The sequence below is a fragment of the Chanodichthys erythropterus genome, chromosome 12 (assembly GCF_024489055.1).
Source record: "Chanodichthys erythropterus isolate Z2021 chromosome 12, ASM2448905v1, whole genome shotgun sequence".
NCBI classification, from domain to species: Eukaryota; Metazoa; Chordata; class Actinopteri; order Cypriniformes; family Xenocyprididae; genus Chanodichthys; species Chanodichthys erythropterus.
This window is the reverse complement of record NC_090232.1, coordinates 24781553-24807001: the sequence shown is the minus strand read 5'-3', so window position 1 is coordinate 24807001 and position 25449 is coordinate 24781553. Positions and strand designations below refer to the sequence as shown.

Genomic DNA, 25449 nt, shown 5'->3' with positions numbered 1-25449 from the left:
TGGTCTGGTGTTCTATAATGCTGGTTGATTCAGAAATAACGAAAAATAGGATCCAAGTACAGTACAGTGAGTTTATTAACAAAAATAATAAAAATCCAAGCACAGGAATGAAAAGCAACACATGCGATACAGCCATCAAGGACAACACCAGAAGTATGTGAAGTATGGATAAAAGAAATATGTCTTTCTTACTTTATGCTGCCATTCTGTTGCCTCCTCTTCTTTTTTCCTCTTGGCATCCTCCAGCAGGGCGATTTTGGCAGTAAATTCCCCCAACTCAGCTGCCTGCAAAGACCAAGAAGAGCACTGTTACAGCCCCTATACACATACTACACACATGATGTAGACACACTCATATACACAAAAAAACTTTTATGCCGACACAGCTATTTCAGTACAAGCTCATTGTTATGTCCCTCGTAGTCTCGCATAGCAAGACCTTCAGACTGAAAGCAGAAGGTCTGGGACTCTATCACAGCTTTCATTGGCCAAGGACTGCCCAAGAGTATGTTTGACTGACATGTAACACAACCAGTCACAGTTTGTTTTGTTCTGTGTCAGCTTTAGGGGTGTGAAAATGTAATGTTGTATCCCTACAATAACAGACCGGCGTGCATCTAATAAATTATTTATTCAAGAACATTGTGCAAGTTTACTGCAACAATGGAGCCTCAAACTGCACATACTTTTGAAAATCCAGCGTTAAGTTGATCCTGGTAAGAGTTTGTTGTCACAGTTGTAAACATGACAGCATTCTTCGTCAATGAGGGGGTTTGGCGTCACGGCATTTGTTTCCAGGTGGATCGTTAAAGAACATAACACACATGTCTCTCGGACATCCTGTAGAATTCAACCAACGAAATGATGACTTCGAAACTCCTGAAGTGTTTCCAGATAAGAGTGCCATATGCATCAGACATTCAGCTTATGGTCCGTGGGCGTGACATCTGAGGCTTGTGATTTGTTCTGTGTTCTCTTCTGTTGTGTGAACACTTTGTATGTATTCTGTCCAGGAAGAAGACCGAATTGGTTTCCTCAGTCCGATTGGTGCCACGCCTTGCTTGGCCAGCTGACTCCTAGACGTTTATAAAAGCCTCCTTCATCACTTCTTGCCTGACTTTGCTAGTTAGTTCCAGAATGTATTAGTAAGCCTGTTAAGAGTGTTTATCCTTGGGTGTTCATTGAAGTGTTGAAAGAAATGTAATATTATAGTATAACTAAAAGACGGCACTTATTTTTAAACAATGTTTGGAAAAAATCCTAAACAGTTTTAAAGTACAATTATTTGCTTTTATTTCTGTACCTCATTTGCATGTATATTTAGTCCTTTTCAGACTACTTTCTGTTAGGGGTGTAACGGTACATGTATTCGTCCTGAACCATCACGGTTCGGTTCATGCAGTTAGATGATGAATACAGTCAGTCACAGGCGATCCACACTACAATCCAAAAGGGGGACCACATATTAATGCTTTTTAGCCTAACCACTTTTAACCAGCATTAACCGCCAATAATCGCAATAAGCTCTGTCTTTTTTTTCCTTTTTTTTTTACTTTCGATTACAAAAAAACGCCGTCTTCGCGTCGTAGTGTGGACTGTGAAAACGGAGGCTTTTGAATACGATGACGCATTTTTAGTCATGTGATGTACATTCTCGCTTGGTTTGGCCATTTTATACTCCTGTGTTACTCGCAGCAACAACTCCACCACACTGTCGGTCCATTTAAAGGTCCCGTTTTTCGTGTTTTTTTGAAGCTTTGATTGTGTTTATAGTGTGCAATATAACATGTGCTCATGTTTCGCGTGTAAAAAAACACAGTATTTTTCACATAATTTACTTATCTGTATACCGCTGTTTCCAGTGTCATAAAAACGGGCTGATGACTTCCTTGTTCTATGAAGTCCCTCCTTCAGAAATACGTAAGGAGTTCTGATTGTGCAAGCGGTTCCTGTGTTGTGATTCGACAGCAGCTTAGCGCTCCTTGCCCGAAAAGGTCACACCTCTTACCATAACGTGTGCTGCACATAGTTTTACATGTGGATTATTGTGGTGTTGTGCTGAATGAACACAAAAGACAATAATTCCCGAGAGACTGAACTCTTTAATCTCCACAAGCAGCGACAGAAAATGTGCAACCGAGTTAAACATAAATTGTAACCATTGATCTCTAAGTACAGCGTCCCTGGGAAGGCCAAACAAAGTTGATTGGACTGCGGGATGAAAATAACACCGCTTCGACGACATGGCGACAAACACACTCTACAAACGCAACTCTTGCTCTTCTCCGTGGGAGCGCAACAAGACCACGCCCCCTTTTTTGTGTATTCCTGTGGGCGGAGGTTAGTCACAGAACTGTTTTAGTGACGTCATTAAAGAAGGAAGTACAGGGATGTAGTCCAAACTGTCCGTTCGATGTAGACGACTTCTGTTAAATAAAATTTAAAATTTTACAGATTTTATTTATACTCTAACAACAACATTACACACTAACTAAAGTTTGAAACATGGGATCACAAAGAATGGGACCTTTAAAAAAAACTGCCTTTCCTCGACATTGCCTCAAAGTTTCAAAGAGCCGGAAAGTAAATAAACACCTAGCGGGAATTATGCAGGTCGAAGCTTTACTCATGCGCAGTAGGGGGATGTAAGCGTTTTCATACGTTTCAGTGTGGATGAGAAACTTTTGGAAAACGTTTGAAAATGATAGTGTGGACGCGGAGCGTTTTTAGACGAAAACTCAGTTTTCAAATATATCCGGATTAGTGTAGACGTAGCCTTAATTATATTTTACTTAACCGGTTAGTTAATGTAAGGCCTAAATAAATCTGTCATGAAAACAAGTTATGACAACCACTTTGTAAATGATTATATTTAAACAACGAATTGGAGAAACAGAAGTTAAAGCAAAAACTGCCTTATGTGTAATTTACATTAAAAAAAAAAAATTATTATTTGAGTGATGGTTATATCTAAAAATAAATAACAACTGAATTTAATAATTTGGGCTATGTTGTTAATTATACCCTTTGTTATAGTAATGTGCAAGTAAGGGCTCCCTAATAGTTTACAATATTAGCAGAGATAGATTTTTTACTCTTTAGAAAATTTATTATAATTGAATAAATTTAAAGACAGAGACACAGTTTGTTCAGTAAAACATTGTTTAATAAAAAAAAAGAAAAAAAAAAAAAGAAAAAATTGTTTTGTTTTCTCACCCTACAAATAACTTCACACTAATTTGAAATTGAACTATGAGACTTTATCATTATTCAGACAGGACTAGTTTTCTAAACAACATTTTTCTTAATTCTTATCACCCAACATATGTGATTTCATTTGCTCATTCAGACAGGACTAACATCTGTGTGTGTTTTTTTACAGAGTAAGGAGTATGTGTTTTCTAGACATGGGTGTTACAAAAGTTTGTGCTGTGTTTGTGAGCATCACATATGATGCATATGTCTTTAAAATAATTATTTATTGATGTAATTTAAATGTATCAAAACAGAGAAAATGTAATATGATTTTAGAGAAGTGGCTGTTTATCATAAACTTCCATAAGTAAGCAGAAAAATCAAGCCACATATCTTACTCGTACCTGACACTGATATTAAAATCATCTTTTCAGTTTCCGTGATTTGGCTCCATTTATTAATTTTATAATTACATTTTTTCATCGGATTTTCATACCACCCATATTAAAATTAAATGAAAGCATGGTGCATAAAATTGTATATAATATTATATCCATTATAAAATTCCGTTTGAATGTCCGCTGAGTAAAGCAAACTTCCTTTGCAGAAATTCCTTTCAATTTAAAAGTCTCTTGTGACTGACCGACTCATTCACGTGTAAAGTGTTGCCGCCATCTAATGGACATATTTATATAAAATAATATTTATTGAACAAATAAACACAATTATACAGTTCAGTCAAACGTAAAGCACTAGTGTGCCCATGACAGTTGTCAGGTGTGCTGTGGATAATTACCAAATGCCAAAAAATAAATAAAATAAAATAAATGCTACACCTCGTATCTCTATATTTCCTAATTTTTGTTTTATTTTATAAAAAAAAAAAAAAAATGTATGTGGGTTTTACAAATATTTAATGAATGAAAACGATTTTAAAGAGCTTGTGACAAAACCTCTTAACTCCATTGGATCCTGAAACTGTCAATCAAACCTCATAAAACCTCTTTAATGTTTTACGTATTTGAAGAGCGGAGAAGAGTTTTCGTCTGATGTGTCCGTTCTAGTTGTAACCAATATGCGATGCTATATATAGGATGTAAAGTAATGTTAATTATTATCAGATTTAACAAAGCACAATTCGACTTGCTCTGGAACAAATAATAGATTAATAAGACCAAAGATTGCCCATTTTATGAACTCAAATTGAATTATGTCTCATGTCTCACCACTATAAGAGCTAGCGGCAAATCCCTGAAGCACTGGCCGAGATGAAGCTGTTCTCGACGCTTACACAAGCACTGGGCGGCTGCTGGCGGCCTGGAGCTCGCATCTCCGAAAACGTCAAAACAAATAGTAAAATAGGCGCTATTATTATATATGAGTCACATGTTTCAGGTCTAAACAACTACATTCATGTCTAAAAAACTATTAAAACTACAGTTTGTGGTACAACAAGTGTAGTATTCGCAAAAATTATGGTGGATTTGATCGGCCGCCATGACAGTCACTTCTAGCGGAGTGATACTAACGGAGAGAAGGTAGGAGTGCTGTTATCATTGAAATATCACACGGCTATCAGCCAATCAGATTCGAGAACCAGACAGAACTATTGTATAAATATAAATATAAATATATATTCTGTAATACGATATATCACAATAATGAATATGCAGGATATTGTTATCGTGCGCACTTCATATTACCAAGAATAATTATTTATTATGAATTATTAAAATTTTAATAATACTTTATAAGAATACTTTCCACAAAATGCACGACACCACTGTATGCTGCGTCAAAGGAACAGGCCACTCAGATGTAAACAAGCCTAACATACATGAGAAGTACATGGCAGAACAAGTGAAGGAGAAGCACTAAATGAAAGTGCACAATTACTCTCTGACAGCAGAGGGCACTGATGGAAAGAAATGCAGTGGTTACCCCAGAAACCCAATAAACAAAGCAGCTGCGCTACTGAACAATATTTAAAATGCTTCAAACTGACAATCTTTTGTAAAACTGACAGTTTTTTGTATTCGCAATGTTGTTCATCACAGCACCAAACACTTAACACTTAAATACTTAATAGACTCTTTATTTTCAAGCGTAAACATTTTTATATTTTAAGCTGGACTACAACATGCCCTGTAATGATTAAAATGTTGTGATTATTTGTTATTGTTCAGTAACACTTAGTGACATAAGGCTTTATCAGGTAATGTGTTAATTCATTATTACCAAAAAAAACAAAAAATAAAGAATTTATTAATCTTAGTTAATGTTTATTTCTTAATTAATGTTTAATCACATCACTAAAACCAAAAGTTGTAACTTATTCAATGGATAAAACTAAAAATGATCAATTATATTTTTTAACTAACATTAACAAAAAATAATATCTTCCGTAGCAAATGTAGCCGGCAAAAGTAATAATTATGAATGTGACCAAAAATTTTAATTGTTTATTAATAAAGTAATGTTTTCTGAATCAGTGTCGGCTGTGAAGATGAAGACATTGCTTAAATGAAGATGAAGACATTGCCGACTTTCATCATCTGCTCATTGTGGACGCGCCTAGAGAGAGAATGCACTCGGATTAGGCTACATAATCAGAGTAGCCTATTTCTTTTCGTTTTTAGATATGTCAAGCTTTCTATAGATATATTTCTCACGTCTGCGAGGCGAGCAGCCTGTACGCTGAGTTTCGGTTCATTTAGCCTATAAGTCACGCTTCAGTTCACGCACCAGTGATCGTGCCCACGCCTGCCATGATTATATAGTCTGCTATATTTGCTTCTTATTTACTAAATTCAGGCAATTGGTTGATGAAAGGCTTAACAAAACATAACTTAATGAAGTGATCAAAATCATGTCTGACCCACTCCATGTCTCCCAATATGCAAATCTTATGATGCATCTTACTCATGCTGTTCACTTTTCATAATCAAGTCATAATCTGAGAGTCAAATTAACAGCACAAGTTTGTATGAATTTCTTCATTCAACGCAGAAGATATTGATTACGACTTCAGCACCATCCGACGGAACCATCAAGGATTTCTCCTGAACCTGCAGATCTGGACGCTCAACAGCCAAGGCATTTGCAAGTATCGTTTAACACTAAACGGCGATTTAGAATTTAGATTGTGAAACCCTTTTGTTAACAAAGGGGCTTTATAGTATTGAAACTGTTGTTTCATACTGCTTGTTATTTTTAGTTATTTTAGTTATGATTAATTATTCATATTTCTTTGAGCTAATTTGTTACATATTGCATTAACTATGGAAGTAAATTAATGCCAAATGTTTTTGAAATAAAAAGCTTGTTGAATTGCTCTAAATGAAAAAAAATATGCATTACATTAGCTGTACTTGCATTTAGATGCACTGTATTTTTAAGGCTTGCATTTTTATGGGCTGAAATTCAACATGGTCGTATATTTAGGCTGTGAATATTTCAATTAAAAATATTTCACACACATTTTCATTATTAAAAATTCAATAATTCATATTCACCTTTTAGATTTCACTTCCAAAATATTCATTCTGTTTAAAAATACAACCTATAAAATTCGACTAGCAATTTTCAGTCCATTTTATTTCGCTTTACAAATTCGCTTCCACAAATTCAGTGGCTCAAATTCGGCAGAAAATTCAACATTTCACATCCGGGAACTGCAGGAAGAGCAGTAGAGTGCCGATGCATCATCTCTATCTGCTGTTAGTCTTCTTCACCAGCAGGTGTCGCTAGCGGCTGTTTAGGAAGACCAAAGCAACGCTAGTAAGTCATCATTCATTCATAAAAACGGATTTACAGAAATGGAGCAAGTGGTAAGTGAATGTGTGATGATTATCAGGGCCAGTATAAATGCAGAAAAGCTGATAAAGACACAAAAGCTGCATTTATGTTTAATTCAGTGTATTTACGCTTACTTTCCCTGTGTAGCTACAGCTTTCTCTCCAGTGAAAAAGATAACGTTATTGCCCGATGCTGGTGTACAGATCAAACGTTAAATCTGAGATATACATATATTTCTCTCTGTTGATAAGTTTCCTTAAATTTATATCGCAGCGCGGTGTTGTAATAATAGGGTTTCCCTCATCCGTCATAGGATTCCCCTGCCATCAGGACATATAAAACTCTTAACACAGCTTAATGGACTCGTACAGTGATATAAAAGACCAAACTCGCACCTCATTTGTGATGTAGGTTAGACTATATAGGCTCCAAGAAAGCAGATACTGGCATTAAGTTGATTTGACGCTGAACGTTTGATTATGATATTCGAAAATTTAGGGACCGTCTCTAAAGTTACGACATTTGGTATTCACGTTTCTACCTTCTACCAAAATCTTGTAGACACACATGCACATATACATATTCAAACACACCTCACTCAAAGCACATGCATATATACTATTTCTTTTTTCTTTTTTTACATGTTCATCACACAATTTTGTTTACTTTGTTCATTTTTTATTTGACCTGATCATAGATTATCCTGCTTATACAAATTTTAAATAAAATTTAGAAATAAATTAACAAAGTAGAACTAATTGTGTGATGAATGTGTAAAAAAAAGAAAAAGTATATGTGCATGTACTTTGAGTTGAGTGTGTTTGAAAGTGTGTGTGTGTGTGTGTGTGCGTTGGTGCGGCCGGATTATGAGGACAAAATGCATGAATACGTACCGACTCTATGAGGACATACCGTAACTATGAGGACAGTGCTGATGTCCTCATAAGTCGAGCAGTGCAGAAAGGCTTATAAGGTTGTTCCTAACCACCTCCCGCGTTTTCTCAATATGTCCTTATAAACACGTTGTACCCGTTTTTCTGTGTGTATGTGTGTATGCTCAGTGTGTATAATCTCCCCCTATTGAAAATGTGGTGCTACTGCGGTTTCATACACATTTCATACACCTAGACCCGCCCAAGCGCGCGATTCATTGGTGGAACACTGGAATCCTCGTCAGTGATTGGCTGGATTTGACATCGTGACCGTCAGCTCGCCCCGCCTCTGATCTTCAATCGTCTTGATGCGAGGTGTGACGGAGAGATTAATAACAATAATAATTAAGATTAATTAGCAGAATTCCAGCGAAATTTGCGAGATATAACGGGAGATTTTCACTTGATCATGTCAAAGGTAAGTGTATTTACTTATAAAAGTAAGTTACATAGCTCAGTGTGTTATGAGTCAGACAGTTTTAACTAGTTACCTTTAAACATGGCAGCTAATCGGGCTAACATCAGTTAAAGGTACTAGCCTATTAGCGGCTAAAATGGCGTCTTTGGCGTTTTTTAAGGTACAAACAAAATTATTTTGTGGTTCATAGACACATAATGACGTATTAGTTTTTCTTATCAAAAGTAACAAACCCCAAAGTGACTGTAATGGGAGGTGAGCTACAGTGTTATTTTCATTCACCATCTGATAACAGCAAAGACTAATCGATTCTGGGGATTGATAGTTTCTAATAAAAAATGAGAATCGAGAAATCATTATTTTTTTTACTCAGGTCTAACGTTAATGAATTTGCAGTAATATGATAGAGACATATTAGAAATATATAACATAAACATACCTTAAGCAAAATGACTGACTGTATTATCGAATATTATTTATAATATATATATATATATATATATAATTATATTCGGTAATACAATCAGTTATTTTGCTTAAGGTATGTTTATGTTATATATTTCTAATATGTCTATCATAATAGACTGTAAATTCAGTTTATATATATATTAGGCTTAGCTACAGTCTGACAGTAACATACTTTATATAAAGAATTCTTATAATAAAAACATATACTCATCATGTTACCTGGAATGTTTTTAGTCAACATGGTGAGAAAGAAGAGAATAAAACCTGAGCAGGATGCAATATTGTCGGACAAAGACAAAGCCTTCATCGAGGGACGACAAATCAACACATTTAAAGGTAAGTTGTGCGTCACAAAGCACTTTGACTATGTTCAGACTGCAGGCAAATCAGATATAAATTTTTTTTCTTTACCTCTGATCAGATCTTCTCAGACATATTGTCCACATTATTAAAGGGATACTTCAGGATTTAGCATTAAGCTTTGTATTAGTAGAATACCACTAGTATTTTCGAATTACCGTGCTTTCCCCCTTCATATCAGCCCGAGATGAGAGATTTATGCATTTTTATTCTGTAAAAAAGCCTCAGATGACGCAAAAATCGTCATTTTGCGTCATCTGAGGCTTTTTTGGCCAGAGGCTTAAAACTACAGCCAGTAATAGCAGGTAGTTCCGCATTTTTTCACCACGCCCATAACATATGCGCGTTTGAGGTTACTCACGGACATAGATCAAAGATTTAATCAAAAGTGGGTGTCAATTATATTTTTAAGCTTACAGTAATAATTAACATTATTTTGTTATAGTCTGCACTACATAAGTGGTTCATCTCGCAAATTTATCGGTCTCTGCAGTCATCTCAACCAATACAGCAACAGGCTTTTGTGGTAACGTTAGCATAAATAGATAAATAAACTCAGTTTTACAGAACAGTGGCTTTACTTTGATAACAGTCAACTTATATGCAACTTATATGTAATTGTCTATCTAACGTTACTTTGCTAAGTTTGCAGTTTTACTGCTACCTACAACACTACATATAGGCTACTGTGTTATCAGAAATAGAGTCTAGTATCAGCGAGTCTTACCTCTAGGCGAATACGCTTAGGCCGTGTGTCCACCAGAGCGTTTTTAGCTAGCTGAAAATGCTAGGCGCTCTGCTTAAAATGCGTTTTTTTCCGTTGAGACGCTTTGTTGCTATGATACGGAATATCCATGGCATTTTTGTGTTTCCATTTGCTCAAATAGCAAAAGAAAAACTCCCCAAAGGTGTTTTCACAGCTTTCAAAAAGAGGAAAAAAATAAAGAGGGTCTATTTCTTTGTTCTGCTGGACATAAAGGAAGATATTTGGAAGAATGTAACCACACAGTTTTGGGGCACTATTGACTTCCATAGTATTTTTCATATAGAAGTGGTGCCCCGAAAGTCTGTGGTTACATTCTTCAAAATATCTTTGTGTTCAGCAAAACAAAGATGACAGACTTTTCATTTTTGGGTGAACTAATCCTTTAACAACCCAAAGGCAGATCACTTGAGTGCAGCTGATGTTGTTTTGAAATGATCAAGAATATTTCAGTAAACAAATAAGCTATCCTTTGGATCCTCTGATCTTATTTCCTTTCCTTGCATTCCCTCACATCCTTCAGAGGTGACAATGAGAAGTGCACTGTATTGCTGGCAGTCTGAACATGGTCACACATTTTGCCCTAGGGTCAGCCTATTATTTACATAAAGGTTGAAGAAACAAAAAAACTTATAAAATTATATTTTTTATTTCAAAATTAATACTTGAAATTCTGTATAGGTTACAGAGAATAGGGTAACCAAACTCAACTAGTATTTCATTGGTAACCAATGCTTGAAATATTTTGTCACTTGCTGCACCTCATATTACATTACAAAGTTTTACAGGATTTAACCCTTTAAAAAGATAAGATGGTTAGTTGTGTAATAAATAGGTGCACTTGGGTTCATGTTTTATTATTATTATTATTTTTATTATTATTTGTCCTTTTAGGGAGAGGTGTGCTTGCTCTTGAGCACATTGAATCATCCACCTTTGTTGTTGAAGACCGTGGGATTCTCTCTCAAAGTAAACATGTTGAAGATGTTGAAGGCAACTACTTGTTTGACTTCACATGGAATGGAACACGTAATTGGTAAGCTGGCCATTTTTTTCAACGATAATTATGATTAATATTATTGTTTCTATTATTATTACTGTAGCAGCTTTGCTAGGGTTCTTATAACAATAGGAACTTATAAGTTAGTGATAATCAATAACATGGTTATTGTTTAGCAGGCTGATTCCTAAGTGGGGTTATATATTTAGCCTACCATCTCACCTTTTAAATTCTCAGGAAGGGAAGTTAACTGTCACAATGTGTATTTTTTAATATAGGTTAAATAGGCCAAGGTTACCCTAACCCCAAAAATATATATTGTTCAGTTAGGAATGTTTTAAGTTTCTTACTGCATTATTTTTCTCACAGCATAGATGCTACTAAAGTGGACTGTTCACTTGGGCGACTGCTGAATGATGATCACAGAAATCCAAATTGCAAAGTCAAGACAATAATTGTTGACGGAAGACCACACCTGTGCCTATTTAGTATAAGAGATATCTTTCCAGATGAGGAGGTCACATACAACTATGGGGATTCCTCGTGGCCTTGGCGTTTAAGGGTGAGTTTCTTGAAGACTTTATTTATTTGAAAGTCAACCATGTTTCACTCTGTTCTGCATTTCATGAATTTGTTAAAAAAAAAAAGATTCTGCATGGCTGTTTTGTGCACGACAGCCATTAAAGTGACAGTAGATACTTAGACTTTGGTTAATACTATCTGGCAAACATCCTTGCCTCAGTTTTGTACCTGTCTTTCTCACAATTACAGGAATTGTGTGACGAGCCATCAGTGACTGTGACTGAATGCCGTGTGAATCCTTCCTCATCAGTGAGTGAGAAAGTAAGTGATCGTATGTTCCTTAATTGTTTACTTCTCTTTGACACTGACAGTGTTAAGTGGAGGACAGTTGGGCATCATACTAGGCTGTTTTATGTGGACCGTTGTATTAAAGACGTTGTTGTGACGTCTCAACTTTGAGTAAAATGTGCCTTTCTCTGTTTACTCATTTTCATCACTTGTGTATTGGGGGATGGGCATGACTCTGACCTGAAATGTAAGGACAGTCCTCCTCTATGGGGACCGTCGTGTTAGGGTTAGGGTTTGATGAAAAGATATGTTGCTTTGGGTATGTGTCAGACATTGACCTTTATAATGTAAATTGTATTACTGTATAGACAAGATCCTCATGTATACATGTTTTACGTCTGCTTTATGCACGACAGCCATTAAAGTGACAGTAGACACTTAGACTTTGGTTGATACTAGTATTGGTTGTAGTGCCAATCTGGCAAACATCCTTGCCTCAGTTTTGTACCTGTCTTTCTCACAATTACAGGAATTGTGTGACGAGACATCAGTGACTGTGACTGAATGCAGTGTGAATCCTTCCTCATCAGTGAGTGAGAAAGTAAGTGATCGTATGTTCCTTAATTGTTTACTTCTCTTTGACAATGTTCAAGGATTACGTCACTTTGAAATTAAAATTACCCCAAGCTTTACTCACCCTCAAGACATCCTAGGTGTATATGACTTTCTGATGAACATAATAGCAGAAATATTAATAAATACCCTGACACATCCAAGCTTTATAATGGCAGTGATAGGGTTCAGTGACTATGAACTGAACAAAGTGCTTTCATCCACATCCATCCATCATTAATATATGCTCCACACCGATCCGGAGTGTTAATAAAAGCCTTCTGAATCAAAACAATGCGTTTTGCATAAAATAAATATCCATATTTAACAAGTTATGAAGTCAAATATCGAACTTCCGCTAGACCACCTTCCATGTACAAGTTATGAAGAAAGTGTAAACTGGCATTGCGTCAATTACACTTTCTGCGTACGTTGAATACGGAAGGCGGTCTGGCGGAAGCTCGATATTCGACTTTATAACTTGTTTAAATATGGGTGTCTTTTTACACAAATGCATCACTTCGCTTTAGAAGGCCTTTAATAACACTCTGGAGCCATGTGGAGTACAGGTTTATGATGGATGGATGTGGATGGAAGCACTTTGTTCAGTTCATACTCATTGAACCCTATCACTGCCATTATAAAGCTCAGATGTGTCAGGATATTTAGTAATATTTCTCTTGTTTCTGATTGTCTTTGTCAGAAACAAGAAAGCCATATACACTGGAAGCCCGTACAAGTTGATTGAACCTAAAAAATTTATGGAAACTCGTTGCCCTAAAAAATTGATTTTCTCTTGTTGAACAAACAAGACATTTTACGTTTAATGGGTTTCATTCATGAAACATTCGTAAATATACGAGTAAATATGTGAGTGATTTGCGCGTAAAGAGACCTTCCCGAAAACTCTTCTCCTGATTCACAAATACTTCGTAAACGTCAGAAGTGATAGTGAAATGTGTGTGTGAGTTAATGAATTCCATTCAGTCATAAATGGGACGCGCGTGCACGCTCATTCTCAATTACCATAAATCCCGCCCATTAAATCCGACTGACGGGCATCATATTATGACACCAAATTAAGGATTTTGGCCATTTTATAGGAAACAATTTCCATAACAATTAAGGGGCCATTAGTTTGCCTAGCCTTATTGAAATCAATTAATTATTTGATTAAAGTGCTCCGTTTGCAGATGCTATTATTGGCTCTCACAAAAAAGTAAAAAGAAAAAATGTATGTAATTACTAGATATATTTTTTTTAAGAATGATATGTAAATATGTACTTTTATTAAGGTGAATTAAAATGCAGCCTTATTAATGAGCAAAACATTCAGATGTTAAACGCACTATTTACGCGTGACTGGGAGCAGGTGTAGATTTCTTTCGTACCAACTAACATTTGGAAAATACGAACATTTTAATGAATCCGAAAATTTACGCCAGAACCACTTTACACACGATTTACACAAAAATTTGTTCTGCTCGTGTTTCATGAATGAGACCCAATGTACTTAACATTACAATAGTATTGCAATAAAAAGTTTTAGTTCATTTAACTAATATCTGTTAAAATAGCTCAAATTTATTGATTTAGGTCACTTAAAATATTAAATTGCACACATTTTATTGCATTCATTTTAAGACTTTAATTTTAATATAGCTTTTTAATTTCAGTTATTTTGAAGAATTCTTACTTTTTAAGTTAACTCCACTATAAACAAGAACAAAGAATACACCAAACAGTGATTTATTTGAATCCACAATTTATTTAAATTCAGTTTCTAGAGAATAACAAGAAACCATCACAAAATTCTGCTCCAAGATGATTCCGACAGTAGATGGATGGAGGTAGAAGGGCAGTGGATGCTGTGTCATATCTTCACTTTCTAGGCTGTATGCTGTCCTCATCATCAGAAGCCTAAACATGAATAAAGAGATTACTCAGAATATTCACATGCATAATTTCAAAATGATGCTGACACTTCAGCTTAATTTACACACATTTGTCTTTTGCACAAAATCTCTCAAATCACTCTCTTCTTCCCAACCAGCCTGCTGGTACACCTAAAGCAGAAGAACAAAGTTTGTTAATGTAAGGAAATTGTCAAAACTGAACAAATGTCGAATTTGAATATCTATTTTTCATGTGTATGAATAAACACACAAAATATGAACATAGGCATTTCACTTTACCTGACAGAGCTGGTCAAGACTGAAGCATCTTAGCTTTGATTGGATCTGCTTGGAATCTGCTGAGTGACAAAAAATCCACATTATTTCATTAATTTTTACCAGCAGACAATGTAAACTATATTTAACACAAAAAAGCATATCACAGGATGAAATCCTACTGAAACTTAAACACAGATAGCTAGCTTGGCTAACAGCACACAGGTGAGCACAATGTTGCATTTATTTTGTAGATAACTTAGCTTTGTATACGATCATGATTTTGGATTCACGATACTTTTGCAAAACGCAGCTGTGGTGTTTTGCCTGTTGGTGCTTGACCTGCCAAGAGCAGGCTGACATCATCAGTGCAGTGTCATTCACGTTTAATACGAACATTGTGCTTACAAATATCGACAAATAACAAGAATGCATTAATTATTAAAAAGAGATGAACACTTGATATAACACATTCGTGCATTCACTATAATCTTAACTTTACCATAATGGCAAGCGATGATTTCCACTGATTAAGTTACAAATAATGCGATCTGTGAAGAGACCGTGGCGGAAGACTTAACTAGCATGTAAGTTAATGCAGCCAAACTAGCTAACTGCTGTCCCTTGAGATCAATATTGATATGTATCTCATTTACATTCTGAAACGAATTAATAAGAGCTTGTTTCAGAGTAAAAACTAAAAGTTCTTCAACTTACCAGCAAACGTTGACAGAAACACACGCTACATTCCAGCTTGGCGTCATTTCAAACTGCCCAATGAAATTCTTCCTTGTGTTGCATTCCTGTTCGTTGCCATTGACAACAGACTTGAATTAGCACAGTTAAGTTGATTGAACTAAAACATTCCAGTAGAATGAGAGAATACATGCAAATCGTGCACAAAACCCAAAACAATTGTGTAATGAAGAGAAAATTAAAAAGTTTATGTTTAGTTTATTTAATTAGTTTGGGTTAAATCAACTTCAGGGATTACAGTGTACACCTAGGATGGCTTGAGGGTGAGTAAAGGTTTGGCTAATTTTCATTTCAAAGTTAATCTAATCTTTAAGTGTAGGACAGTTGGGCATCATACTAGGCTGTTTTATGTGGACCGTTGTCTTAAAGACGTTGTTGTGACGTCTCAACTTTGAGTAAAATGTGCCTTTCTCTGTTTACTCATTTTCATCACTTGTGTATTGGGGGATGGGCATGACTCTGACCTGAAATGTAAGGACAGTCCTCCTCTATGGGGACCGTCGTGTTAGGGTTAGGGTTTGATGAAAAGATATGTTGCTTTGGGTATGTTTCAGACATTGACCTTTATAATGTAAATTGTATTACTTTATAGACAAGATCCTCATGTATACATGTTTTACGTCTGCTTTGTGCACGACAGCCATTAAAGTGACAGTAGATACTTAGACTTTGGTTAATACTATCTGGCAAACATCCTTGCCTCAGTTTTGTACCTGTCTTTCTCACAATTACAGGAATTGTGTGACGAGACATCAGTGACTGTGACTGAATGCCGTGTGAATCCTTCCTCATCAGTGAGTGAGAAAGTAAGTGATCGTATGTTCCTTAATTGTTTACTTCTCTTTGACACTGACAGTGTTAAGTGGAGGACAGTTGGGCATCATACTAGGCTGTTTTATGTGGACCGTTGTCTTAAAGACGTTGTTGTGATGTCTCAACTTTGAGTAAAATGTGATTTTCTCTATTTACTCATTTTCATCACTTGTGTATTGGGGGATGGGCATGACTCTGAACTGAAATGTAAGGACAGTCCTCCCCTATGGGGACCGTTGTGTTAGGGTTAGGGTTAGGGTTTGATGAAAAGATATGTTGCTTTGGATATGTGTCAGCTTTATTTTATTGTGGATAAGGTTTAAACCCAATATGCACACTTTTCAGTCAGGACATGCTTTCAATACAGCAACAACTGCAGTGTCTTTCAGTCAAAAAGAAGTAAACAGTTAAGGTCCGTTTACACCAACAATGATAACTACATTAGCATCCACACCAGCAGAAGGTATCTTTCTGTTTACTGTAAGCACATGCTTGTCTGCTGCTTAAATACTCAAGCTTGGTATAGCAGAATTAATTCTGATTGGCTGTCAATGTTTTTAGCGTTTAATCTGGATATCTTTTTGAAAGTGATTCTAACAATATTGTTTCACTGTACCGTTATTGTTTAAGCTCTTATGAAGATGCTGCTACTCTTAAATATTGAAAGATTTTTTTTAACTATAACTTTATAGTTATTGTCCTTGGTGTGAACAGGCCCTTTTTAGTTGCTAAAATTCACCCTGTCCTGAGTTAGCGGTGAGTGTTTTGCGTTTGGAGAGATTTTCTTGTATAAAATTTGCCTTTTAAGGGACTTTTTTTGGAAGAAAACAACGAATAACATCTACATTCATATTCATTTGTTAAATGTTATGCATCAGAATTGAAACATTTTATGATAATGGTATACAATTGCTCTGATTTCAGATGACCTGTAAAGACAAGTCAAAGACCGTTGCGAAGAAAGGAGATTCAGCTTTGACTGGAGATGAAATGGTACATTGACCTTTATAATATAAATTGTATTACTGTATAGACAGGATCCTCATGTATACATGTTTTACGTCTGCTTTGTGCACGACAGCCATTAAATTGACAGTAGATACTTAGACTTTGGTTAATACTATCTGGCAAACATCCTTGCCTCAGTTTTGTACCTGTCTTTCTCACAATTACAGGAATTGTGTGACGAGCCATCAGTGACTGTGACTGAATGCAGTGTGAATCCTTCCTCATCAGTGAGTGAGAAAGTAAGTGATCGTATGTTCCTTAATTGTTTACTTCTCTTTGACACTGACAGTGTTAAGTGGAGGACAGTTGGGCATCATACTAGGCTGTTTTATGTGGACCGTTGTCTTAAAGACGTTGTTGTGACGTCTCAACTTTGAGTAAAATGTGCCTTTCTCTGTTTACTCATTTTCATCACTTGTGTATTGGGGGATGGGCATGACTCTGACCTGAAATGTAAGGACAGTCCTCCTCTATGGGGACCGTCGTGTTAGGGTTAGGGTTTGATGAAAAGATATGTTGCTTTGGGTATGTGTCAGACATTGACCTTTATAATGTAAATTGTATTACTGTATAGACAAGATCCTCATGTATACATGTTTTACGTCTGCTTTGTGCACGACAGCCATTAAAGTGACAGTAGATACTTAGACTTTGGTTGATACTATCTGGCAAACATCCTTGCCTCAGTTTTGTACCTGTCTTTCTCACAATTACAGGAATTGTGTGACGAGACATCAGTGACTGTGACTGAATGCAGTGTGAATCCTTCCTCATCAGTGAGTGAGAAAGTAAGTGATCGTATGTTCCTTAATTGTTTACTTCTCTTTGACAATGTTCAAGGATTACGTCACTTTGAAATTAAAATTACCCCAAGCTTTACTTACCCTCAAGCCATCCTAGGTGTATATGACTTTCTGATGAACATAATAGCAGAAATATTAATAACTACCCTGACACATCCTAGCTTTATAATGGCAGTGATAGGGTTCAGTGACTATGAACTGAACAAAGTGCTTTCATCCACATCCATCCATCATTAATATATGCTCCACACCGATCCGGACTGTTAATAAAAGCCTTCTGAATCAAAACAATGCGTTTTGCATTCTTTGGGTATGTGTCAGCTTTATTTTAGTGTGGATAAGGTTAAGACACAATATGCACACTTTCTAACAGCATACAAAACAGCATACAATTGCTCTGATTTCAGATGACCTGTAAAGACAGTGTCACTTCTCTTTGACACTGACACACTTGTGTATTGGGGGATGGGCATGACTCTGTCCTGAAATGTAAGGACAGTCCTCCTCTATTATCGTTTCAAAAACAGCTTGATTAAAAAAGGATACTGGTAAATAACTATATATTTTTTATTTATTTGTTTGTTTGCCTATACTTTATGGTGCTAACTCAATTAGCTGGATTTGATCGATGACGATTTGGCACAATCTTGGATTGTTCGGTTCTTCGACACTTATTCTGGAGTTGCTGTCATAGCAACAGGTCCGTAAGCATAAGCCTGCTCGGGAGCAGGCTTATGTCTTGTAAACAGGATTAGATTGCATCTTTTTAAGCGGCACAGATACTTAAAATCTGTTCCATCCAATGCTATTTTATTTAAAGAGTTCTGAACTGAACCAGGAACTAAATTAATAACTTATTTGAAAATAATATAATAATATTGTGTAGTCTATAATACTATTGACACAACCAGTTTTTCTCATTGAGATTTATTTGTGATAATAATTACTTTTATTGGAGTCTTACACACATGCTGTACAGTTAATCTGAGCCGTGCATTATTTTGATTGGTGACATATTATGGGAGTGGCTTGAAACAGAAAACTTGATCTTGACCCATAAGAAACTTTAATTAATGCTGTCATGTAGGGCTGGATGATTAATCGAAAAGTAATCAAAACTGAAATTCAGAACCTCTAACCGACGTAATTTTCCCATGTCGGTTATTTCGTTTTTTTTAATCCTGTTAATACTTCCCCTTAAAAACACACTACCGCGTGTGTAGCCATGTGACTCTGCCCCGTCCAGTCAGTGGCATAAAAGCAAAACACGGAGGTGAACACCGGTTCAACACATACACCGCGTTCCAAATCATTATGCAAGTGACATATCAGTTAGATTTCAGCAGAATAAACATTCAGATTTTAGTTTTTCTAAGAAAATGTTTGTTTGTTTATTTATCCATATCTTTTTAGATAACTGGTATCAATGTCAGACAAAATAATTTGCCAGATCTATGGAAACCCTACTTAGAGGTTGTTCCACATTATTAAGCAAGTCACAGTTCTCATGCAATATGGGAGGAAGAAAGATCTTTCTGAAGAAGAAAAGCATGAAATGGTCCAGTGGTCCAATGTTTTCATGCCTTTTGCACAACATTGGACCATTTCATGCTTTTCATCTTCAGAAAGATCTTTCTTCCTCCCATATTGCATGAGAACTGTGACTTACAACCTCTAAGTAGGGTTTTCATAGATCTGGCAAATTATTTTGTCTGAGATTGATACCAGTTATCTAAAAAGACATGGATAAATAAACAAACAAACATTTTCTTAGAAAAACTAAAATCTGAATGTTTATTGTACTGAAATCTTACTGATATGTCACTTGCGCGCCATCGCTACACTGCGTTCCAAATTATTATGCGAGTGGTGAGCCTTGCATCTTCACTAAACTTTGTCAGTTGTAGTTGTTTTATGGTTTGGACATTTAAGCGATTAGATGATCGGATGTGTATTATATCAAGCTAACATGCTCACGCAGCTGCATTGTGGCACGAACATTCATACAAACAGTAGCTGTGAAGATAGCGCACAGAGAGGAACGCAGAAACTAGTTGTCAGCGCTGTCCTGTGATTTATCACAAAAGTAGCTTAGAAATTCAAAACTTATTATAGCATATATTTTTCTACTTTTGAAGGAACTATTTACAACCTACAACTTCACAATTAATAGAGACAGTACAATTAATCACACGTATACTGGTACTGTGCTAATTTATCTTTATGATTTACAACGAGCAGAAATCTGTAAGAAATGTACAAATGTATAATCATATTTACAGTACAAACCTTGTCAGTGAACTATGAGGGGGAAAAAAACCCCAGAAACAAAATAATCATTCATTAATCGTAATCGAGGTAAAATGTTCAATTAATGAAGGTTTTGATTTTAGGCCGTAATCGTCAAGCCCTAATAACACTTAAGCAAAACATGGTCAGGTCAAAGTGTCTGAATAATTTTTGGTTCCAAATTTTTATCAATTTTACTGGTAGTCCACTGTATGAATAATATTTTGGTATAATATGTCACAGTTTACTTCATTTACATAAATGAACTATAGTGTCCTGCACCCACTAGTAAAAATATATCAAAAGTTATCCGCTTGTTAAGTCGTGACGTAAGGAACGCCGTTTCCGGGTCCAATCCTTGACTCGTTTCACTTGAGAATGCCATCGGCGGCCGTTTTTGAGCGCTATTTATTCATATTAAACATCAATCATTTTAAAAAGTTAAAACATTTTAAATACTTACAGTCTACACAACAGTCTCCGTGCTCACAGCATCACAGACATTAATATTTTAAATATTTATAAAAGATGAATCATTGTCTGGCCATCTAGAATTTTGGTACGGAGATAAAGGTTATGATTATATATTTTTTTTAGTATTACACCACATCGTGTGTGTATATTAGCACCATTTGTTGTTTTCTTATGGTATGAAATAGAGCGTTAGGACCCGGAAGCGCTGCTGTGTGACGTCAGACTTAACAACCGAATATCTAGAGTCTGAATAATTTTTGGTTTGACTGTATTTACATACTGTATATGTATATATGTATATTTTTATTTGTTTTGCAGAGACCAAATCGAGGAACACTGAAAAGGCCATGGAGCCCAAATGAAGTGAATGCTGTCATGAAACATTATTCCATATTTCAAAGGGACACCTTGCAACAAAAACCGATTGTGAGCAGTGCAAGACTGCAGAGGACCCTGCTCTGAGAGAAAGAACAGTCCAAAATATAAGGGGCTTCGTGAGGAACCGAGGTATGATGTTGAAAAAAAGTTCTTAGAGAGTTCCTAGAGAGATCATTTTGGCCTTACATTAATGTGTGTGGCTTTTGTTCTGCAAAATTGTCTAAAATGTTGTTGGACCACTGAATTTATAAGCAGAAGAGTCTGAATCAGGTCTATATTTTGTGCTGAAGACATCCTTTTATTTACTTTTGTTAAAACATTGTTTTTATAGAAATGTACAAATTATTGCATTTTTATTGGAAGGCAGTATAATTTGTTTTTTCCACTGGCACTGTGTTGCTGAGTGAATTTTGTGGCCCATACCCTGTTGCACTTTGGTCCCATAAACATACTTATTTTATATCTTAGTTGTTGAGCCTTTTTTACCATTTGTTAATTTTTATTAATTGCCTTTTCAGTTTCTTTTGAGTTTTATTGCTTCATCTTATTGACCTTTAACTAGTCTTAAGTCTGAAGTGTAAAACTTGCTGATCTTTGATCACTAAATTTTCTTCAACCAGGTTAATTTAACCTGTGTATTGCACCACATGTATGCTTGTTGGCTGACATACTGTAGCAACAGCACATTGTAGCACTATTTCCTTAGGTATGCATATTAATTTTGCAGGTTCAGTGGCAGCAAAAAGATGCACAATAATTTGTGAATTCACTCTTCAATGTAGAAGAGCTGATTTGATTTAGTATGGTTAACTAATACTAGTACTCCTGCTATGTATGGAGTAAATGGAGTGATGTCCAGGTAACCCAGATTGTCCTCATAATGAAGGGTTAGTTATGGTTGTGTGTGTTTGTGTGTGAAGTCCAGTTAAACCCAAACTGTCCTCATAATGAAGGGTTAGTTATGGTTGTGTGTGTGTGTGTGTTTGTGTGTGTGAAGTCCAGTTAAACCCAGATTGTCCTCATAATGAAGGGTTAGTTATGGTTGTGTGTGTTTGTGTGTGAAGTCCAGTTAAACCCAAACTGTCCTCATAATGAAGGGTTAGTTATGGTTGTGTGTGTATGTAAACAATGTCCAGTTAAACCCAGATTGTCCTCATAATGAAGGGTTAGTTATGGTTGTGTGTGTTTGTGAGTGATGTCCAGTTTAACCCAAACTGTCCTCATAATGAAGGGTTAGTTATGGTTGTGTGTGTGTGTGTATGTAAACAATGTCCAGTTAAACCCAATTGGTCAACAATTTTCATTTAGATACTAATAAATTCTTTAACAATTATAACTCTCTTTTCACAATAACATGAAACACCATCAAATGCCTATATTCTGCTTTATTCAAAACAATTTTTATACAAAACTACTTAAAATCTAATGAATAAATTAAGACATTGACATTCAAGGTTCAATTATGAAAACTACTTATGTATCTTACAATAAAACCATCATCTCAAACTGTTCAGTAACATATTTAATCTACATTTTTGAAAAAAAATGTATGCATAAATGTGTGCTCTCACTGGGAAGTGACTGCTCTAGTCAGTGATGGTTAACTAGTAAACTATCCTTTTTTTTATTTCTTAATTTTTATAGTTAATTTACTTTCATATTTCACTTCCCCTCTTCTCTCTTTGCTCTTCCCTCACATCACACCTGTTAAAGCTCACATTACAAACTCAGGGTTATTTTTTAAAATATTTAATAAGATTAAGCCAGGTTAAGCAATTGCTGATAATTTCTTGCTTTGTTTTGTTTTCTTATTTTGTTTTTCTGTTTACTGGTATTGAAACGTACTTAAGTGATGTGGTACACTCAAGGGTAAAGTTAAACAAGTATGATGCTCATGTTTAATGATGCACTGTAGGTGACTGTCCAGATAAACCAGGGTAGTCCTCATAAGTCATAATTAAATCAGGACACGCCCACTCCCGCCCCGTCCTCACAGTGCTGTAGAATGTCAGGTCTTCATATTTCCAAACTGCTTCACTAGAATTAAATTCTGAGCAGTCAGCGTTTTACCCCATGCCATAAGGAGCAGTTTAATGTTTCTTATTAATTTCTATGACAATGGGAAAGGTGGGTCCCCATAAACCACAATGGAACTTATTTGGAAAAAAAGTCCTTATAAACCACCCGTACCAGTATAGGTGTGTGTGTGTGTGTGTGTGAGAGAGAGAGAGAGAGAGAGAATGAACATTACATTAATGAACTAGCGGTGCAGCTGGAACGGTCTACAGCTCCCGGACTCACTCTACAAGACAAGAACATCAAGCTCTTGCTGTATGCAGATGATCTGGTGCTGCTGTCACCCACTGCACAGGGACTACAGCAGCACCTGGACCTGCTGGAGAACTACTGCCAGAACTGGGCCCTGGCAGTAAACCTCAAGAAGACCAACGTTATGGTCTTCCAGAAAAAGCCCAGATGTCAGGAACACAGATACCAGTTCAGTCTAGGCAGCACCGCCCTAGAACACACAATGCAGTACACTTACCTCGGTCTGATCGTCACTGCATCGGGGAGTTTCAGTATGGCAGTGAATGCTCTCAAAGATAAAGCTCGAAGAGCTCTATACGCCATCAAGAAAAGATTCCAAAACATTGATTTACCAATTCCAATCTGGTGTAAAATCTTTGATAGTGTCATTCAGCCCATTGCGCTGTATGGAAGTGAGGTTTGGGGTCCACTCAGTGATCAGAGCTACACTAGATGGGACAGACATCCAACAGAAGCCCTACACACAGAATTCTGTAAAATGATCCTAAAATTACAAAGAAGAACACCCAATAATGCATGTAGGGCAGAATTAGGCCGATTCCCATTGATTATTAATATGCAAAAAAGATCCCTCAAATTCTGGATGCATCTAAAATCAAGTCCCACAGAATCGCTACATTTTAAAGCATTACAAACCCAAGAACTGAACCCCGAAAAGAGTCACCTCAGTCAGCTGGTTCTGAGACTTACTAACCTGACTAACTCTACTAACACTAACCAGTCTCAGACCAGCACTGCTTCTCCAAACATCAAAATAAACCAAATCTTCAAACAATCTAAAAATACATATCTGGAACATTGGGATGAGAAAACTAAAACACAAAGTAAATTACAATTCTATCGAACACTGAAATCAAATTATGAATTAGAAGAATATCTCCAAAGTGTCAAAGACACAAAGCAGAGACGGATCCTGACCAAGTACAGGCTCAGTGAGCACAGTCTAGCCATCGAGACCGGCAGACACAGAAAGAGCTGGTTACCCAGAGAGCAAAGGGTGTGTGTTCACTGCAGGACAGGAGAGATCGAGACAGAGACGCACTTCCTCCTTCACTGTCAAAAATACATATCCATTTGAGATCTCCACTTCACCAAATTCAGTAACGTAATAAAGAACTTTACTGCCATGAGTGAAGTAGAACAAATAAAGTTAATATTAGGAGAGGGACCGACAGCAGCACTGGCTGCGAGATGCGTGTGGATGTGCCACAGCCTGAGAGACAGCAGGTGAGTGTGTGTAATGTGTGTGTCTGACCTCAGAGTGTTTCCCTACCGTCCACCACAGTGACCCTCCGTACATGTGTGTGTGTATATTTGTTTAACCACTGTGGTAACAAATGTTCAGACATGTTCTATTGTGTTACACTGTTAATTTAAGTTTAAGTTATGTTGTAATATTTGATAGCATTATAATATTTTATATTTTCTTCTATTATACAGATGTTTTTATTATTGTTATATGTATGCTTTGGCAATATTGTATTATTTACAGTCATGCCAATAAAGCAATTTTGAATTTGAATTTGAATTTGAGAAGGGTGCATCACTCTTCGACCTGGCACCTATAGATGAACACTTCACAGGTAGTTTTGGTGATTGTAAATCATTCTCATCAAATGTTATTGAGCTTCTAATTATCCAATACAGTAGTGAAATACATAGCAATCTTTACATATTACTTGACAGTTTATTTGGAAACACTTTACAGTAAGGTTCATAATGTATTAACTAATGTGAACTATCCATGAGCAACACATTTGTTGTTGTATTTGTCCATCTTTGTTAACGTTAATAAAAATACAGCAGTTCATTGTTCATGTAACTTCACTATGCATTAACTAAAGTTGACAAATACAACTCTTGATTTTAATAATGTATTAGTAAATGCTGGAATTAACATTAACAAAGATTAGTAAGTGCTGTAGAAGTGCAGTTCATTGTTCGTTCATATCAACTATTTAATATAAAGTGTTACCTTTTATTTTAATAAACATCAATAATCTAAAAGGTTTGCATTATACCTGACACCTAGATAAACACTTTAGAGTTGGTTTTGTGACTAAGTCATTCTCT

The 25449-nt window shown here is 36.0% G+C and overlaps 2 protein-coding genes and 1 long non-coding RNA gene across 4 annotated transcripts in view; 1 reads left to right on the top strand and 2 right to left on the bottom strand.

The window, feature by feature from the left end:
* LOC137031650 (radixin) overlaps positions 1-25449 on the bottom strand; it is a 572796-nt gene that overhangs the window by 62086 nt on the left and 485261 nt on the right. Inside the window, exon 11 of one of the 2 annotated variants that reach the window (XM_067402756.1) lies at positions 193-285. The exons of the other annotated variant lie outside the window; for it this stretch is intronic. Coding sequence (XP_067258857.1) covers positions 193-285 — 93 coding nt within the window. The remainder of the gene's footprint in view (positions 1-192; positions 286-25449) is intronic. 2 annotated transcript variants of the gene reach the window in all.
* Positions 9051-18144, top strand: LOC137031515 (uncharacterized). The gene is made up of 8 exons (XM_067402523.1): positions 9051-9147; positions 10829-10970; positions 11304-11496; positions 11706-11777; positions 12274-12345; positions 17021-17089; positions 17272-17343; positions 17821-18144. Exons 1-8 carry the CDS (start codon positions 9051-9053, stop codon positions 18142-18144), a joined length of 1041 nt encoding a protein of 346 aa, XP_067258624.1.
* LOC137032614 (uncharacterized) lies at positions 13846-16568 on the bottom strand. Its single transcript, XR_010896727.1, has 4 exons — positions 15245-16568; positions 14552-14610; positions 14360-14422; positions 13846-14276 (listed from the first exon to the last, which is right to left on the bottom strand). It is a non-coding gene; the product is annotated as an uncharacterized lncRNA (long non-coding RNA).